General features: G+C 34.4%; 1 protein-coding gene across 2 annotated transcripts; it reads left to right on the forward strand.

The window, feature by feature from the left end:
• The first annotated feature begins 13,269 nt into the window (after positions 1-13,269).
• Positions 13,270-16,220, forward strand: LOC137837482 (trihelix transcription factor GT-2). 2 transcript variants are annotated; one of them, XM_068646481.2, is made up of 2 exons: positions 13,270-13,824; positions 14,544-16,220. In XM_068646481.2, exons 1-2 carry the CDS (start codon positions 13,535-13,537, stop codon positions 16,024-16,026), a joined length of 1,773 nt encoding a protein of 590 aa, XP_068502582.1. In that variant the 5' UTR covers positions 13,270-13,534; the 3' UTR covers positions 16,027-16,220. The 2 variants fall into 2 exon arrangements, with proteins under 2 accessions (XP_068502582.1, XP_090157937.1); XM_090301811.1 differs by lacking the exon at positions 13,270-13,824 and adding an exon at positions 13,858-14,069.
• Positions 16,221-21,039: the final 4,819 nt, after the last annotated feature.

A 21,039-nucleotide genomic window follows, 5' to 3' on the forward strand; every position in this document is an offset into this window, starting at 1 on the left:
GAAGATGCGTGGTTAATTCTACCCTTTAGGATTGAGAGTAATCTGTTCAAACTCTTATGTATTGAGGTGATATCTGAACATAATATTCTGTTCTTGGTTGATTATTGGTTTGTTTTGCTTCTAATTCTTGATATAGAATCTTAAATATGACTGGAAAGTACTTTTAGGGTTCTGACCTAATCAATAATATTTGACATATTTGCGTGCTAGGAATAGACTTGAATTGTTAAATGTTATCAACGTTTGATCAATAATACTTGACATATTTGCGTGCGAGGAATCGATATTTAGGAAGCATCTTAAGAATTTTATATGCGAGCAATTGATATAAATGATTTTGATATGTGAATCAATATAAATCAAAGAACATAATATTATCAGGCTAATCTAAATGCAAAAGAATGAGAAAGAGGAAAATCAATCCTTATTTTTCCAATTGAAGCAACAAGTCTTTACTTTGTTTTCTTGTTAATCAATGTCATTCCAACAAATCCCAACAAACTTTTATTATTTTGTTAATTATTTAGCGAATATTTTACTTGATTATTCAATTGTTCCTTATGGGTTCGATATCCGTCCTTAGGGACACATTATAACTTTTGACAGCACGATGCACTTGCCATAAAATGTCATCAAGTTTTTTGGGCTGTTGTCAGGGAACAATTTGATTTTTGAGTGTAAATTCCTAAATATTGTGAATATTCTAATGTTTTTATTTTTGTTAATAGTCTTGATTTTTGTTTATATTTTTGTTTATTGTGTTTATATTTGTTACTATTTTTATATTTGTTTATTTATAGATTTGTTTTTATTTTATTTTCTTTTATTTATGCAGATTTGATTTTATTGTCTTAATTTTATTCTCTTTTCAGATTTATTTGAATTTATTTTCTTTTATTTGTTTTAAATTTTAAAGAAAAAAAAATATTTTGTTATTCTAGTGAATCCTTGTTTTAACCCTTGAATTAGTTGTCTTATATGATATTGAGATGTCAAATTCCCAAAGACCAATTATTATTGAAGCAGAGATTGAAAGGGCAGCTAAAAGAAACAGAAAGACATGGACAAAAGAGAGGCAAGGAGACACTAGAGAGGAATCCTCAACCACTATTCTTTTCCCACTAATATGACTTGCCGTTTGAAATAACCTTCAATCCCATTTTCCACCATATCTAACAATCCTCTTGATTATCTTCTTCTTACTCCAATATTGCTTCTTCCATCACCTTACTTCCCCAACTTGGATCACAAGTAACTGTTACTTAGCTCGAAACAATTGGTTTTTATCATTGCTTTATATATCATAAATAATTGCATTATCTATCGATTATAGACTTCAAAGCCATGTGTGTTCTTGGCTAAATATTGCAAGAACATATTGTGAGGAGAAATTAACTTTATTACTTCTCACTTTCACAATGAATTAATTATTATATGCATTTTAAAATAAAGGCCTTAATTTAAAATATTTCAAAATTATGAGCATTAAATATTGACAATTGTAACTAAAATTAAAATTTCACATAAAATATATGTACATCAAAAGCTAAAACAAAATAAATCAGGTTTTTTGAAGTATGAGGTTGTAACAAAAAAGGAATTATATAAACCAACTACCATCAATCATAAAAAATATGCAAATACTGTTGAAATACTTATTATCCAAGACTAGTTGTTGAAATACTTATTATCCAAAGTTATTTTGTTGAGTTTTTAAAATAAATTTTTGAAACTTTACAAAACTTATTTGTAATGTAAAGTTACACTTTCAAAATTTTATAGAATTTAGTTATAAATTATATTAAAACTATGTAGTTTTTAATTATTTATTTATAAATATATTTAATTATATATATATTTATTGAAGTTTGAAAAATCTTGAGTGTTGTATTGAGGTTCTACAATAAACCGTTCGAATTTAACGAAGATTAAAAAAATCTCTGGTATTTTGCTGAGGTTTTTAAATAATCCTTTAAAATTTAACGTGGTTAAAAAAACCTTTGTTATTTTTCTGAGAGTTTAAAATAAACCTTTGGAATTTAATGAAGGTTAAAAAAACCTCCGTTATTTTTTTTGAGGTTTTAAAATAAACCTTTGAAATTTAACAAAAGTTAAAAAAAACTTTTGTTGTTTTGCTGAGGTTTTAAAATAAACCTTTGAAATTTAACGAAGGTTATAAAAGCCTCCGTTATTTTGCTGAGATTTTAGAATAACCTTTAGAACTTAACGAAGGTTAAAAAAACCTCCGTTAATTAAATCAATTTCTAGGGTTATATTAACTTTTGTTGAAACCTTTTTTTCTTGTAGTGTATGGTTCTAAATGTTCAAATTTCAATGTTATCAAAGTTGTAATTGATTTTGTTCGAAAAACCTTCTTGAATTACATATTGAATTGAATTATGCATTTTTTTCTTGAATTAAATTCATATTCTAACATGAATTAAATATTGTGAATCCGTTCTTGTTAATTCTTTGGAATATGAATATTTAGAAATTTACATAGACACTATTTTGTATTTACAAATAGTAAGAGAATTTAGTAACATACAATGAACTAAGCATAAAGGAATAGAGTTAACATTTTTTTCATTTGATTTTAATTCTACTTCTTATAATAATCAAAATCATAACAAATCCTAGACCTATTTCTGAAGTTGAAGTTGTTCTTGTCGGTTGACCTGGTCACGCGATTGACTTCAAAGACAAGCGGTGGATCCGCCTATTTCTGGTGGATTCTGTGCTTCCCTTGGATGTTGGAATGTGCCTCTGTTTGAAATAGAGGGGACCCTACCTGTTGATTGCACTCTGATGATCAAGTCAGTACAGGGCTTATAGAAACAATAAGTAAGTAAGTACTTTTAGTCTTAGAAACAGTGTACCTTCACCTGGGATCTCAAGTCCCTTTTATAGACTACTTTTAGGTTACCTCTTGTAACAACCTTCTCTCAGGAGAACCTTATCTCGAGTGAAATCATGTTCAATAAGAGGAGAGTCTGTTACAATGTGCACAATCTTAGCACAACAACTGCACATAATCTTATTTCCTTAGAGTGCATAAATCTTAACAGAATAACCATCAGGGTACCAACTCATGTACCAACATCAGGGGTCCAATTTGTCCCTTGTAGGCGTACAAGCCTCTACGTACCATGCATGCAACCTATTCTCCTAAACCCTAACACTCTTGGGTTTAGGCTTTATAGAGAATATTTTACTTGTGCTAGACACCACATGTACTAAACGTACCCATATGTTCACAAATACCCTTCATTAGTAGCCTTATGCTCACATATAAAAGATTAGTTTAACTATGCCATACTGACCAAACGTGGCCCATTTTACTGGCCCAATAGCCGAGTTGACCTGCCTATACCATGCACCAAGATCCGACCCTCGAGCACTGAGCCCCGAACACTTTGTCTAGTACAAAAGTGAAAATAAGATTAAACACCAATGTTTCTTATGAATATGATATAGATTAATCCTTAATATTACATTACTTGTAAAAAATCTTATTTGAAAGGCTTATGTGTCTAAAGCTTCATCACATATATGAAATTGAACACATGAAATTAAAAGAAAAAACATTCTCATGCAACAAAAGAATAAATAACAAATAAAATTAAAGGAATATAAATATGGCCATTTTAGTGGCCCAACAGCCGAGCTGACCTACCTATACCATGCACGGAGATCCGACCCTCGAGCACTAAGCCCCGAGCACTCTGTCCAGTACACAAGTCCCCCAGTCTCGAGTTGAACTTGCTTCAACGAAGAGACTGTCGAGTGCTCTGGTGGCTAACACAACAGTTTCTAAGGGGGTAGGTGATAACCCAGTAAACCTCAACTAGCTTAGGCCATTGTATGCCTTAATTAAATGATGGTAATATAACTGACAACCTTATAAACGTAATACGTTGATTAAGCATGGTAAATCATAGTGCTCTCGGTGGAACTATATTATGGATGATCTGTACCTTCTGGCATCAAAGAACGTTTCACTTGCTCGAGCACTAAATAGCTACGTGAGCAGGGAATTAATTTGGTCGCTCAGGACTTTGTGCACTTGGAAAGTTTAACCGCTTTCCTCACACATCCTTCCCCAAGATCAGGGGTAACCTGAGCATCTGACCTGGGGCCGATCTCTACACCAAGTCTGCCCTTAAATGGCATTTGGCGACTTAGAGTATCTGACTTGAGTGTTACACTCTAAGTCTACTATTAACACTATCGTGGTGCAACTCTACCCCAACAGGGTTATCTTGCTTCTTTTCTATAAAGTGCCCGAGCTTGGATGGTTTCACCAACGCCAAGGTGGGTTGCTCTCTATACCTTTAGTTGCGCGCTTCTTAGTTACCGTTAATTGTGGTTTAGTACCTTTTGGACTCAGAATCTTACTGAGATAGGTTATCTTCGCTAGCTTAAGCAAAACAATCTTAGTTATGGCTAGCTACAATTCTGGACACACGAGTTCAGAGTCTTACTGAGCCTGGGTCGTTCCATCTGAATCACCATATACCTTGACGCTCTTATGCTTGGAATCTTACCAAGGAAAGGTCGTTTTTCTTGGGATAAGCCACATAGGCACTTCTTTCATATCTTTTTGCCTTTATGACATCTGACCTGAGTGTCAATTCACACGCCATATCTATCACATTAATGCCTTTTGCTTGGTGTTTCTAACTTGGGTCTTAGCTTACAACGCCAAGTCTCCTTTTCAACATCGAGGTAGGTTGGCTTACTTGCCCTCTGATAAGTAATTTAGTTGGAGTATCTGACTTGAGTGTTGCTTCCACTCCAAAGTCTACTTTTCAACCTCGAGGTAGATTGGCGTACCTTGACCTCGGATAGATAATTTTAACTTTAGTTGGAGTATTCGACTTGAGTGTTGCTTACACTCCAAAGTCTACTTTACAACCTCGAGGTAGGTTGGCATACCTTGACCTCGGATAGATAACTTTCAACTCACTTGGATTTATGGCAAACAGAACACCTGAACTCATAATCTTATTGAGACAAAGGTCATCTTTCTTAGCTCAAACCAAACGATGGCGAGCTACGATTCAGGGTACCCGAGCTCAGAGTCTTACTGGGCGAGAAGTCCCCTCGCCTGAATCGCTACGAGTTTTTACGCTCCCACTATTGGAATCTTACCAAGAGGAGGTTTCATTTCCTAGCTCGAGCCAAACATTGGCGAGCTACGATTCAGGGATACCCGAGCTCAGAGTCTTACTGAGCGAAAGGTCCTCTCGCCTGAATCGGTACGGATCTTAACGCTCCCTAAAAGGAGGTCTCCTTTCACAGCTCGAGCCAAACGTTGGCGAGCTACAATTCAGGGGTACCCGAGCTAAAAGTCTTACTGAACGAAAGGTCCTCTCGCCTGAATTGCTACGAATCTTAACTCTCCCTAAAAGGAGGTTTCTTTACACAGCTTGAGCCAAACGTTGGCGATCTACGATTCAGGGGTACCCGAGCTCAGAGTCTTAGTGACCAAGAGGTACTCGTGCCTGAATCGCTATCAATCTTTACGTCTTGGAATCTTACCAAGGGGAACATGGATCGAACCAAAATAATGGCGAGCTGCGATTAGGGGTACCTGAGCTCAGAGTCTTACTGAGCAAGAGGTTCTCACGCCTGAATCACTATCAACCTCTACATTCCCCACCTTGGAGTCTTACCAAAGGGGACTTGGCTCGAACCATTACAATGGCGAGCTACGATTAGGGGTACTTGAGCTCAGAGTCTTACTGAGCACGAGGTCCTCACGCCTGAATCGCTATCAACCTTTGCACTCCTTAAAAGGAGGTGAGCCATTACAATGGCGAGCTACAATTAAGGGTACCTGTGCTTAGAGTCTCTCTGAGCAAGAGGTATTCGCGCCTGAATCGCTATTAACCTTTGCACTCCCTAAAAGGAGGTGAGCCATTACAATGGTGAGCTACGATTAGGGGTACCTGTGCTCAGAGTCTCGCTGAGCAAAAGGTATTTGCGCCTGAATCGCTTTTAACCTTTGCACTCCTTAAAAAGAGTTGAGCCATTACAATGGCGAGCTACGATTAGAGGTACCTGTGCTCAGTGTCTCCCTGAGCAAGAGGTATTCGCGCCTGAATCGCTATTAACTTTTTCACTGCCTAAAAGGAGTTGAGCCATTACAATGGCGAGCTACGATTAGGGGTACCTGTGCTCAGAGTCTCCCTGAGCAAGAGGTATTCGCGCCTGAATCACTATTAACTTTTGCACTCCCTAAAAGGAGTTGAGCCATTACAATGACGAGCTACGATTAGGGGTACCTGTGCTCAGAGTCTCCATGAGCAAGAGGTATTTGCGCCTGAATCGCTATTAACCTTTGCATTCCCTAAAAGGAGTTGAGCCATTACAATGGCGAGCTACGATTAGGGGTACCTGTGCTCAGAGTCTCCCTGATATGCTTTATGAATAATTTTTCATTGGGCGACCTGAAATAGAACTTAAGGCTTGCCGCGTTCCCCGCCCGATGAATGGCTCCATCGTCTTGAATTTCCAGCCGATAGGCTTCGTCGCCCAACACTTCTATGAACCTGTATGGTATAAAAGTTTGGTGTTGTACTACCTTTTACCATAGAGCTACGGTAGGACACAACCATTTGTCATTCTCGACACACGAGTTCTGGAAAAATTTTCAAAGTTGATCTTTGTTGTATACCGTAGATCGTGAAGTAGTACACCAGGTAAGTTCCCAGGAAAGAGAGGTGGGCCACCAATGGACGCGCTTAATTACCAAGTCTTTCCTCGCCAGAACTTTCCTTGTTGCATATTGTAGATCGTGAACTAGTACACCAGGTAAGTTCCCAGGAAAGAGAGGTGGGTCACCAATGGACGCGCTTAAATACCAAGTCTTTCCTCGCCAGAACATTCCTAGACATGTACTCTTACACTACTACGCTCTGTATCCAGTAACAAGAATAACTTCTCTCCTGCGAGAGATCATGATCATGATAACAATATCACAACAGATTTAAATGATAATTAATCATTCACATCATCTTCAGAATGACATGATAACATATTTACATATATCCTTTATTTTCATAATGATAACATATTTAAGCAATAATAATTATATCTTTCATCTTCAGACTAATATCACAACAGACTTAAAAGATAATAATCATTTATGTTATCTTTATAATAATATGATAACAAATTTACATATATTTGTTATTTTCATAATAACATGATAACATATTTAAACAATAACAATGATATCTTTCATCTTCAGAATAATATTACAACAGATAAAATATCTCTTTTTTAACTTCAGAATAATATCACAACAGATAAAATATCTTTTTTATCTCCAAAATAATATCACCACAGATAAAATATCTCTTTATCTTTTATCTTAAGAATAATATCACAACAGATAAAATATTCATTTATCATTTATCTTCATAATATCACAACAGATAAAATATCTCTTTATCTTTTATCTTAAGAATAATATCACAACAAATAAAATATTCCTTTATATTTTATCTTCAGAAAAATATCACAACAAATAAAATATAATATCACAACAGATAAAATATTTCTTTATCTTTTATCTTATGAATAATATCACAACAAATAAAATATTCCTTTATATTTTATCTTTAGAAAAATATCACAACAAATAAAATATAATATCACAACATATATAATATCACAACAGATAAAATATCTCTTTATCTTTGTCACCTTTTCTGGGTTTACCAACATCTGAGCCGAGCTCACGACTCACCTCTTGTGCCCAAACACCGAGATGACCTTCCCCAAACACTTGGGTCGAGATGTCGAGCTCTTCTGCTTGGTACACATGTCCCCGTCTTACCTGCCACTAGGTAATCATTTACTCACGGGGTGCCCATACTCGAGTGATCGTACTGACACTGCTAGGTCGACTTACTGTGTGTTAATTCAAGTAGATCAACAAAACTTAACCATCACATTATTCAAAAAGAAAGCATTAAGCAAGAATATCTTAGCTGAAATACAACTTGAGGTTTGCCACATTCCATGCTTGAGGAATGGCCTCAACTGGTCAGCCTTGGCTTCTTCGTTTACTTCTTGGAGGGCTCTCATGGTCTCCATGATTTGCTGCAAAGTGGGGTCCTCGCTCCCTTCAGATCCCAGTGAATTTTTCCTCGTGTTCCTCATTATGCCAGAAAACTTAAACACAACTGTGGATGGGATCAGGTTTTATCGAGCCCCACGGTGAGCGCCAAATGTTCTATTCGGTTGACCTAGTCTTCAATTGACTTCAAAGACAAGCGGTGGCTGTGCCTATTTCTGGTGGATTATGTGCTTCCCTTGGATGTTGGACTCTGGCTATGTTTGAAACAGAGGGGGTCTTACCTGTTGATTGCACTTCGACAATCAAGTCAGTATAGGGCTTATAGAAACAATAAGTAAGTAGTTTCAGTCTTAGAAACAGTGTACCTTCACCTGGGATCTCAAGTCCCTTTTATAGACTACTTTTAGGTTACCTCTTGTAACAACCTTCTCTCACGAGAACCTTATCTTGAGTGAAAACATGTTTAATGAGAGGAGAGTTTGTTACAATGTGCACAATCTTAGCACGACAACTGCACACAATCTTATCTCCTTGGAGTGCATAAATCTTAACAGAATAACCACCAGGGTACCAACTCATGTACCAACATTAGGGGTCCAATCTGTCCCTTGTAGATGTACAAGCCTCTACGTACCATGCATGCGACCTATTCTCCTAAACCCTAACGCTCTTGGATTTAGGCTTTATTGAGAATGTTTTACTTGTGCTAGACACCACATGTACTAAACGTACCCATATGTTCACAAATACCCTTCATTAGTAGCCTTATGCTCACATATAAAAGATTAGTTTAACTATGCCATACTGACCAAACGTGGCCCATTTTACTGGCCCAATAGTCGAGCTGACTTGCCTATACCATGCACCGAGATTCGACCCTCAAGCACTGAGCCCCGAACACTCTGTCTTGTACATAAGTGAAAATAAGATTAAACACTTGAAATTAAAAAAAAAAATTCTCATGCAACAAAAGAATAAATAACAAATAAAATTAAAGAAATATAAATGATGAAGTGTGTGCTTAGAAACAATTTAATTTGATGAAATTTAAGTTTGTATTTCCTGAAATATAATTGTTCTAGACAGACCAATAGGCGACCTAAACTCATAACATTCAAGGTAGTCAAGAACAAGTGTGCTCTTAACTTAATTTGTGATATGTCTATTTGTGAGGTTTTACCTAGTATATATGGTGTCAATCTTAATCCCGTGTCTGTCGTTATGATTCTCTCTTTACTGCTTGGTTAATGCTAATTAATCCAAATCCTCGTCCTATGCTATTTCCTTTACATTACTCATTTACATCGGCCTCCTACCTAAATGACCAAGGGTCGGCCCCAGGCCCATAACCCAACATGCCCCAAGCCTTATACGCAGGCAAATAAGGCTATTATTGGCTTAAAGTTCTACTCGATCACCAGGTTGGGCTACACCTGCGATAATTAAATCAACGTCCTTCCTTAATTGCCAAGGGTCAGCCCAAGCCCATAACCTAACATGGCCCCCAGCCTTCTGCGCGGGCAAAAATGGTTATTGTAGATCCTTTTTCACTATCGGCTTTCGAGCTCCCGCCTTTTCCATAACCCCTCATTAAATGCGTTTTGCTATGCGTCCCATCATCTGACTGTTTCGCCTTCCCAGACCCACGTGTCGTCAAACTAGAGTGGGATTGGCATCTCCTTCCTAAACTGGACCAATCGTTGTCGGCATTTTCTTCGTATTGATAGATCACCATTTCCTTCACCTGCAAAAAATATAATTTAAATTGGCATCTCCTTCCTACACTGGACTAGTCGATGTTGGCATTTTCTTTATCTTATAGATCGCCATTTCCTCACTTGCAAAAAATATAATTTAAATCGACATCTCCTTCCTAAATTGGACTTGTTCCTACAAATTTCAAACTTGTACTCCACATATATATATAGTATATTGAATAAAAATTCTTATTTTCAATCAACATAAATTTCAATGAAATACTAAACTTAATTTATGTATAGAATAAGAAAATTTTTAAATATATATTGTGGAGGTAGGAAAAGTTTTACCTAGCCCCATGGTGGGTGCCAAAATGTTCTAGACAGACCAATAGGCGACCTAAACCTAAAACATTCAAGGTAGTCAAGAACAAGTGTGCTCTTAACCTAATTTGTGATTTGTTTATCTGTGAGGTTTTACCTAGTATATATGGAGTCAGTCTTAACTCGTGTCTGCTGTTATGATTCACTCTTTACTGCCTGATTAATGCTAATTAATCCAAATCCCCATCATATGTTATTTTCTTTACATTATTTATTTACATCGGCCTCCTACCTAAATGACCAAGGGTCAGCCCCAGGCCCATAACCCAACAATAATAAACAAAATCGTACAAAAAAGAAAAAATGTATTTAATAACTACCAATTTTAGAATCTAAATAGTTGGTAGTTAAAACCTTCATAACTAATTAGATACCAATTTAGAAACTATTTATCAATAATAGAAACTAATTTAGATGTCAATAATTGGTTTAGTGTCTAAAATAGTATCTAATTTAGTCAATATATACTAGATAGATATCAAACGAGTGGAACAATTGATAGAGAGAATAACAAATTATGTTGCAAAAGAAAAATTCTTTAAAAGAAACGAAAAGACAAAAGAAGTAAATATAAATTTATTAAATTAATTAATAAACTAAAAACATTTTAATAATTTAAAATAAGAACATGAAAAAATTTAGTAGATATTTATCCCTCTCCCCCATAATATTATTTATACTCATAATCATGTTCTATCAATGTAGATATATTTTATTAAAGTCAAAATGAGGACAATAATCACATGTGCAAATTTATTTATCATCACATGTATAAGTGTGTTTATAACCAAAATTAATTTTAATTAAAATAGAATATTAAAAGCACATAAACATTTGTGTTTATATTTTGTCCATATAAAAGAGTAGTAAATGAACTGGCAGGAGCCAGCCATCCATCGTTCTTATAGACTGAAAACAAACCCATACCAATCTTTGAAAATTTTGAACTATTTTCAATATGAATTTAATACTTGTTCCTCTAAAAATATTTACCTAATTACTAACTCTCTTTTTGTCTCAATAGATAACTACAAAATGTCTTAAATTTTCATTTTAATAGTTACACATAACTAAAGTAAAGGACAAAAAGAAAGAGAAAATCAAGTAAAAGTTAATATATAAGTGTAAAGAGTCATGTGAATCCTATAAAAGGTAGCAAAAAAAAAAAAAAATCTATAAATTAAACTGAGGGAAAATTGTTCTTTTTCTGTAGTAAAGGGCATATACAATAATATTATTGGTTGATAAAGTCCATCATGTTGAAGCACGTTGTGGGGTCAGTGAAAATTAATGGAATTCTTGAATTCAGAGTACAAAATAAGAAAAACGAAAGGCAACTTTATGAGTTTCTCCTCTTCCACATGTAATTGGAAATTATTTGATATTTACATTGAGAAATAAAACAGAAAAACTGATTCAATAACTCCGTGTAACTTGTACTAGCATGTTATTCATCGGCAAGTCACTTCATTACCCACACTATTGCAAATGGTCCCTAATAAAAATTCAAATAATTGCTGATAATAAAGCCTTAGAAGGTTGTTAGCCATCAAAATATTCATTCTATTTATTATGTTAGGTCGAATATAACTGAATTTGTCACCGGTTACTTCCATTTCATAAATAGACTTTGCCTATGCACAGTGACCTATATCTAACAAAAAAACCATTAATTCATCATTATCAACAAATTAGGTTAAAACTATTATTTTTCATAACCATGATTCAAACTTTACTTTCTCATACCATGCTCATCTACACGCCCACCTGCTCGCATCATCACCCAAATTTCCTCCAATTTATTATCATAATCTTTCTATATTCAAGGTAAATTAAGAATCACAAATCACAATATACTTAGTTTTTACTAATATATATATATATATATATATATATCACTTAATATAAATTTCACATTACAAGAAAATTAAAAAAAATAATTAATTATTACATTAACTAAATTAAATATCCCTACAAGAAAATTATGAAATAGAAACTAATTTTATAAATAAAAAATAATTAGTTGTTATAGTGACTAAATTAGAGACCATTTTAGAAATTAAAAATTTCTTGGTTTCTAAATTAATTTCTATTATTGTTAAATAGTTTCTAAATTAGTAATTAATTAGCTACCAAGATTTTTGCTACCAAATTTAGAATCTAAATAATTGGTAGTTAAAACTTTGGTAGCTAATTACATACCAATTTAGAAACTATTTAACAAAAATAGAAACTAATTTAGAAAGTAATTTTTTTAAGTCTCTAAAATGGTCTCTAATTTAGTCATTATATCAACTAATTATTTTTTATCTCTAAAATTGATTTCTATTTCATGATTTTTTTGTATTATTTTAAATATTATTGTTATATAAAATAGTTTTTATTACTAATAAATAATTTTTACAATTGTGAAAAACTAGTGTTAAATAAAATTTTGGAGGATTAAAACAAAATTAAAAAAAAAGGTTTTTTTTCATGGTACACAATGTGAAAAGTCTAGTGATATGAGTTCTCTAGACAGAATGAGTTCCACGAATTTATTAGAAGCCAATGATAATTGATATGAACCCTTGGGGTAAATTAGTAATTCCATAACGCCATTTGTGAAAACGGCCACTGAATCCAAAATCCCCAAACGCAAAAGCTGGACCTACAACAATGGGCCACAACTTATTATCTCCATCGTCGCTTCTGTGGTCTATTTCCCACTACAACTGTTAATCTTTTTTTTCTTTTTCCAAAATTTTATTGCAAAAGCAAAACAAAAAATTAAAAATTTCTAATATTTTTCCATAGTGATATATATATAATATCTTATACTTTATTACTTTCATTTTTCTTTTCCTGGCACTTACGTGTGATACACAGATACGAGAACCAAAGCGACTTTTCTGTCGTTTTTATTTTCAACCCAATAAAAAAAAGTGAAGATTCCATGCCCTAATAATGAAGGAGTTTAGTTTATTTATTATATTGTCCGAAAATGTAATTTTTTTACATGTAATACAATAATTACTTTAATAAAAAGAGGCTAAAGTGAATTGACACTATTCATCAAATATCTGTTTTAAAGCATTTCATAGGTGTATATTAATTAAACTCATAATAAAATTGAAAAATAAACAGCACCCCATGTACATCACATGGAATGAAAGTTGCTTCTCCTTAATTAAAGTATAATTTTTTCTATATGATGAAATAGAAATAAATTAAACTCCACAAATAAAAAATAAATAAATGTAGAATAACCTCAAGCATCCCATACTCATAAAAACCCTTATATAGTATTCACCTTGTCTTCTATAATTCATTTTTTTGCTCTAGCTGTAATTGCATAGCGACACAATATCTCTATAGCTATATGCAGCCAGGAGACTCAAGTGTGCTGGAGATCTCCTCCCATAACGAGCCCGAGATGGCGGTGGCGGCGGAAGGAGCGGCACATGGTGGCGAGGTTGACGGTGGTGATGAGATGATTGGGATGGATGTGGATGCAATTTCTGGTGAAGGAAATGAAGGTAATAAGATGAGCTTTGGAGGGAACCGGTGGCCCCGCCAAGAAACTTTGGCTCTCTTGAAGATAAGGTCGGATATGGATGCAGTGTTTCGTGATTCAACTCTTAAAGGTCCACTATGGGAAGAAGTTTCAAGGTACATAAAACTATACATATACATATATATAATAAATATATTTTATATAACTCAATTTCAATACATCTTGTCTCTCTATTCATCTCTTTCATTTTTTGCTTTTTCGAGTCACTTCATTCTTTCTTTCATTGATTTTCAAGAGACTAAAAAGTTCAATACCTCCCTCAGATCATGCATGCAGATCTATGAATTGGTTTTCAGTTGCCAGTTCAATCAATTAAATATTCCCTTTATTCCAAAGATTTGTATGTTCTAACCGTTGAGAGTTTTTATTTTATTCAGTATTAATAAGATAATAAATATTCAATATGAACTTGGTTTGCATAAATTAACTCAATTTTTCATATCTGAGTTTCAGTTTGTTTAAAGATAAGGCATGTGTGAAATGGATCCATGTTTAAAAGAATCATTTTCTGAGTTTTCTATTGATTCATTTGCTCTATCTTTCAATTGGGTTCTTCTTGTTTAGTTTTTTTTTGTCTTATTTGTTAGATTCTTTTAGGTAATGAACCATCTCTTATGTTGTTAATGTAGTACATCGAGGCAAGTACATTTCGTTGTCTGAGATTCTACCCTTGTTTATTTGAAAGCATTAGTTCATTTTTTTATTTATATTTTTTTTTTCTCAACTATTTTTTGTATTGGATAATGTGGAAATTTGCTGTTTCTTTCTCTTTCTACATCTCTCTCTAATTTTATGCATAAATGAACGGACGCAGGAAACTTGCAGGGCTTGGATATGATCGAAGTGCAAAGAAGTGCAAGGAAAAGTTTGAGAACGTGTACAAGTACAACAAGAGAACCAAAGAGAGCAAAAGTGGGAAATCACATGGAAAAACCTATAAATTCTTTGATCAATTACAAGCCCTTGAGAATCAGTTCACGATCTCTTACCCGCCAAAACCACAACCTACTTTAGCAACAACAAACACATTGACGTTGCCAGCTAGACAAAGTGATGTTGGTAACAACAATGTTATCTCTTATGTCACACCTTTTCCTTCCACAAACCCTACACTCATTTCTCCTTCACCACAAACCAACACCCCCACAATATCCACAAGAGATACATCACCACCACCACAAACCACCACTACCAACAACGACAATGTCACATATTCTTTGCCAAACATGAACACCCCTTTCTCAACCACCACCACCACCTCCACCTCTTCTTCCACAGCATCTGATGAAGACTTGGAAGAGAGGTACAGGAGGAAGAGAAAGTGGAAGGACTACTTCAGGAGGCTCACTAGGAAGGTCCTTTTGAAGCAGGAGGAAATGCAAAAGAAGTTCTTGGAAGCCATGGACAAAAGGGAGAGGGAAAGAGTGACACAACAAGACAATTGGAGGATGCAAGAAATGGCAAGGATTAATAGGGAACATGAGATTCTTGTTCAGGAAAGATCAACAGCAGCAGCCAAAGATGCTGCAGTCATTGCATTATTGCAAAAGATGTATGGCCAGCAAAACACCACACAACATGTCCAAGTACAGCCACCAGAACAACAGAAGCAAACAATGCTACAATCAGAGGCTCCAACACTAATGTCAAACAATAATCATTTTGAGATCAAGAAAATGAATAACGGTCACAGTGCTACCGGTATCAGCACTACTACTGTCACTACTTCTCCCGCTAGTTCTTCTAGATGGCCAAAGCCTGAAGTTCATGCTTTGATAAGGTTGAGGACAAGTCTTGACACCAAGTATCAAGAAAATGGACCAAAAGCTCCGTTGTGGGAAGATATATCAATTGCAATGCAGAGGCTTGGGTACAACCGGAGTGCAAAGAGATGCAAGGAAAAGTGGGAGAACATCAACAAGTACTTCAAAAAAGTGAGGGAGAATAACAAAGAAAGGCGTGAAAATAGCAAAACATGTCCTTATTTTCACGAGCTTGATGCTATATACAAGGAAAAGAGCTTATCCCAGAACCCCTTTGGCGTGTTCCAGAACATGAAGCCAAATGAGATGATGATGATGGAGCCATTGATGGTGCAACCGGAGCAACAATGGAGGCCTCCACCTCAATCGTTGGAAGAGGGTACAGAGAAGAACGGTAGTGAAGAATATCAAAAAAAAGAAGAAGAAAATGGTGATGGTGGTAATGATGATGATGATGATGATGTTGATGATGATGTTGAAGAAGATGAAGATGGTGTGGAAGATGAAGCGTGCGAGACTGGGACAAATAATTAAACTGCTTCAGTGGACACCGTTGAAGGAGACAAGATAAGGAATTTTCTGAATGGAGAAATATTAAGTGTTTGTTCAATTTACTTTTACTTATAGTCCTTTACTTTTTTTATCATTTTTTGAAGTTGAAAATGTGATTAATTACTTATTGAGGAAACAAATTCTTGGGTATAGTCATTCAAAATTTATTTTTCTTATGGGGTTGTAACATGTTACTGATAAAAAGGAGAAATTGTCATAGAATTGTTGATATTAAAAGCATGGCACAAACACCTGCGCCAGAAAATTGAATTCTATTATCGTGATTCATGACCTATCCAAAAGCATGGGGCTTCTGTGGCTTCACATAACATACCCTATCTGAGAGACTTTTGCTGAGCATGGGGTATCATAAAAGGTGATGATTGGGGTAGTGGGTCAGATTTCTGCCGCCATGAACTAGATTCAGATATTTAACTCAAAAACACCCACATGGGCCAGCAAAGCAGCTATAGTGGGTGTGTACAATGTCATTTGGATTCAAAACTTATCAATAATGCTTTCTTTTTTAAATTCTTATATACTTACATATTTTTTCCACTAACCCTTTCTTTTTCTTACATTTCATATATTACCCTATATTTTTTTTTATCTTCAATTAACATATAATATGGTCCTACATGAATTTTTAATTTAGTTTATACGTGAAAAATATTACTAATTTGATATTTCTTGCCATTACTTTGATAGGTAGAAACTTACTAAGTTAATCCTCATTATCTTAATTAATATGATCACATATCAAAATAATAAAGAAATCATTATTTTGAATAGAAATCAGATTAAGAATGTGTTATATTAAATTAAGAATTTGATAAAAATTAAATCGGTAATAATTTACACATGTATGATCGCTTTCATTAAATTTGGTAGATAAAGGGTTCATTACAATTCTTAACATTTATTTAGATAAAAAAAATTCTACCAAATTATAAATAAAAATAGAAATAATATTTTTATAAAACAAAATAATTTTAAAATTATATTAACCAAATTGTAGTTTTAAACTAATATCTTTTCAATAATATATAGTTAACATTTTTTCATTATTGAAGACTACTTTAGTTGAGAGAGATTCATGAATTATTAGTAAAATTAACGTCACATACATTCAAGCTAGTCTTGTAATTTTCCTTTTCCTATCTACTTTCATTTTTTTTCCTGTGTTTTTGGGGGCTTTGATTGCGTGTGAGATGGGAAAACTTGGCTAATTTTCCTCCATTGACTTCACATGCCACGAGATTTGTGAAGATCACTTATATTATTTTCAACGTTAGATAACTGAGAATGCCTTAATAACGTTATATATAATTATTTTATCTTTGATTATGTTTATCTTTCTCTTGAATTTAAAAACATGTACCACCAAACTTATTTGGGTCGAGAAACAAACTTATCAGATAAGTTTATAGCTGGTTTCACTTAAACAAATATTATTATAAATTGCAAATTCTAAGACTTAATAACCATCACACACAAATTGGTTGAAAAATATATTTTAAATGCTTATTTTTTTTAATATAAAAGAAAAAGAATTACTAGTAATTAAAAATCGTATATAATAACGTAAATTTTTATTCTTACGGTTTAATAAGAGTAATGGTAGTTAAATTAAACTTTTTCTAATAGCCTTATTTCTCTCCATCAATAATGAAAGAACAAAGTTTATGATTGGTATGTAAAAAAGGATTTTGTTTTTCTTTAAGTTGCATCAAAGTCTGTTTGGACTTGTCTAATAAGGGTGCATCTAACCATTATCAAGTTTCCTGCACATGAAATAATACACCCATGATCACCATAAAAGATGAAAGGGAAGAAGAGTGTTCACTATAAAAAAACAAACTATCAACTAATCATTCTCCTTCTATAAAGACCATATTTTTTTTAGTAGAACAATTCGAAATAATATGTTCATCCTAGAAACATTTGAAATATCTAATTGAACTTGTCTTATGAGAAAAAGAAAGTGTTAAGAGTACACGATCTTTGTAAAGAACTAGAAGAAGTTTCTTTATACAACTTTGACGATTTTCACTTTACTTTGGTCATTTCTAGATAAGTTGTGGTAGCTAATGAATTTGGGTTTTTCTTTTTAATTAAGCCTTAATTTTAATTTCTTGATGAACCAAATTTTTCAAAGAATGATATTCATGTAAATCTATTACATATTATATATATATATATATAATTATATAAACCACTTATAAATCTAAGTCATTTTTGCATCAAGAGTTTCATCATTCAAATTGACTTTAAGGATGCTTTGATGTTATTATAGTATTCATCGACACTTTGTGATCCTTAATATTCGACACTAAGTGAACCAGAATAAAGTTGTTGATGTTTCAAGTGTATCTCCTTTTTTTAATGTGAAGGAATAAATCTCTCATGCATGTATGTGAACAATTAAACAAGAATGAACCTAAGACTCATGATACCACATGATGTGATTCCAATAGCCACATAGAACAAGATTCTTGACACTTTGAGGAATCACCTTGAGCTGGAAAATATAGAGGCACTTTCTTAGAAGTTGGATCATGGTTCTAAGTCAAGAACTCACCAATAACAAGTACCAAATCTCAAACTCATTTGGATGAACCAAATATTGTCAAATTGAATCAACAAAGGAATTTAAAAAGAAGAGACCGAACAGAATTGAATTAAAATCAAATGTACCGAACAGAATTAAGAAACAAACAGAATATAGGTGCTGGAAAATTAGAAGAACCGAAACAACAACAACTCAAAACACAAGGCAACATGAACAAATTGAAGAAGAAGAAAGGAAGGAGAAGAGAATGCTCATGAAGATGGAAGAATGGTTGGATGATCACGCCACTAGAAGTATGGATGCTCCTAGATGAGTGTGCAAGCCGCCACTTGAGGAAACCATGGTCCTTCAAGATAAGACTAGAGTAGAAGCTCAAAAGCTCTCCAAATGCTCACTCCAATTTTGAGTATAGTTTCTTTAGATGAATTCAAATCTGAATTTTACAAGGAAGGCACCTCTATTTATAGCCTAAGGTGCTGAAAAAATGAAAGCTAAAACAATTCAAAATTCCCTCCAATTCAAACTAGAACCGGCGCCTATTTGCAAAGCAAGGAAGGTGTGATCCTTTCCTTCACTTTGGCACCCCCTATTCTACTCCTACACCTATCTACTAATACACCCCCCTAAAGCTCCTAACTAAAGCCTAAAAGATGCTATAACAAAAGAGGTTTCTAAGGTTTCCCTCTAAGCACCTTCAACTAAAGACACTACAAAAAGAGAAAATAAATGTCCTCTAGCTCCCAAAGCTTTGAACATGCTTCTTGTAATCCTTTGAGGTGGACTTTGACCTCCATGGGCGTCCTCCATTTGTGCCTCCACCTCTTCTTGAGCTTGATGAGTGGCCTCCATGTTCTCTTGGGCTTGATCTCCATCAGAATAAATCTCTCATGCATGTGATTTTTAAGTTAATAACAATAATTTATGGAGGTTTTCATATTCTCTCATAATTGAAGAGAGTTTTGTTCCACCATTTTTTTTATCAGCAATAAAGATTAAATAAATAGGAATCACTTCAGCAGTGGTTCAACCCTTATACAGAACTATACTCATCCCCTGGGCACAAAACAAATATCTAAGCCAACATCTAGCCAAACATCTAAGATAAATTCAACACACAAAAGCAATACTAAATCATATTCATACAAACCAGAGGATCAAGACACCAGTCAGAGTAAGAAAAACAAGCTAATGATACCTTGGAGATGACCCACGATCAAGCCTTTAATTGAATAAGAGCAAACACTTTTGAAACATCCACTACCCCTCCTTTAAAGATTAACTTATTCCAACTTATTCCTGAGACTCCAAACCTCACTTACTACGGCGATCCAAATTGTCCCCCACACCGCATTAACGGATTCAGATGCGTTACACAACCTAAACTGTTGAAAATGAAGATGCAAATTAGAATGGTTCACAGACGCCAAACCTAACCAAGCGTAACACTGACTCCAGACAAGCCAAGCTAATCTGCACTTAAAGAACAAATGGCTGCAAGACTCCTCTTCCAACCCACACAAAACACACGTATTGCTCTCGGTCACTACACCTCTCCTCATCAAATTATTCTTGGTGGCTAGCTTATTTTCTAACACCCTCCAAGTAGTTATATGGGCAAATGACAAAGCTTTAGTCCTCAAAAAAATTAAATACATGGAATTAACCGAGTAAGAAGACGACTCGCCATCCTTCCAAACCCAACTATCATCCAAATCCCGCTCCATCCTCAAACCTTGGAGCTTCAAAAGAATTTGACTCTCCGAAACCTTTTCCCATTCAAACAAGTTCCTTCTCCAAGCTAAATTCCACTCCAAAATACCATCAACCCAAACCCCAAACTCGACTAACTTAGGCTCAGAATGCATGCTCAAAGAACTCAGCCTCAGAAAAATTCTCTTCAAAACACCACAACCCGCCTAGTTATCATCCAAAAAATTGATTTTCTTCCCGTTACCAATCTTCCACTTGAAATGATCTTCAAAACTCCTTCCCCAACTCTCCAACACCCAAACCTCCTTCAAATCTTTCCACTAAAGAGACTCCTTAACATTATTGCTTTGATCTCCTAGCCTTCTCCAACCTCCGTATTTGGGCACAAGAATATCCTTCCACAAGCCACCCTTGTTTGTCCCTAGATGCCAAATCCATTTTCCTAATAGAGCAAAATTGAAATCTTTCAAATCAATAATACCCAGACCACCAGCCTCTCGAGACCCGCGTACTTTTTTCTAAGAAGCCCAAGCGATCTTCCCCCCTTTCGACCCCCACCCCTATAAATACTGGCTCTGGATTCTCACAATCTCTTTTAACACTACAATAGGCAATTTATATAGAGACATATAAAATAGTGGAATTGACGAAAGAACAAACTTAATAAGGCATATCCTTCTGACCAAGGAGAGAAGCCTACATTTCCATCTACT

The sequence above is a fragment of the Phaseolus vulgaris genome, chromosome 4, assembly GCF_051622355.1.
Source record: "Phaseolus vulgaris cultivar YP4 chromosome 4, ASM5162235v1, whole genome shotgun sequence".
Taxonomy (NCBI): domain Eukaryota; kingdom Viridiplantae; phylum Streptophyta; class Magnoliopsida; order Fabales; family Fabaceae; genus Phaseolus; species Phaseolus vulgaris.

Coding starts and splice junctions, on each gene's coding strand:
- LOC137837482 (XM_068646481.2), top strand. CDS start 13,535: ATGCAGCCAGGAGACTCAAGTGTGCTGGAGATCTCCTCCCATAACGAG. Junction 13,825..14,543: donor CTATGGGAAGAAGTTTCAAG/GTACATAAAACT, acceptor GAACGGACGCAG/GAAACTTGCAGGGCTTGGAT.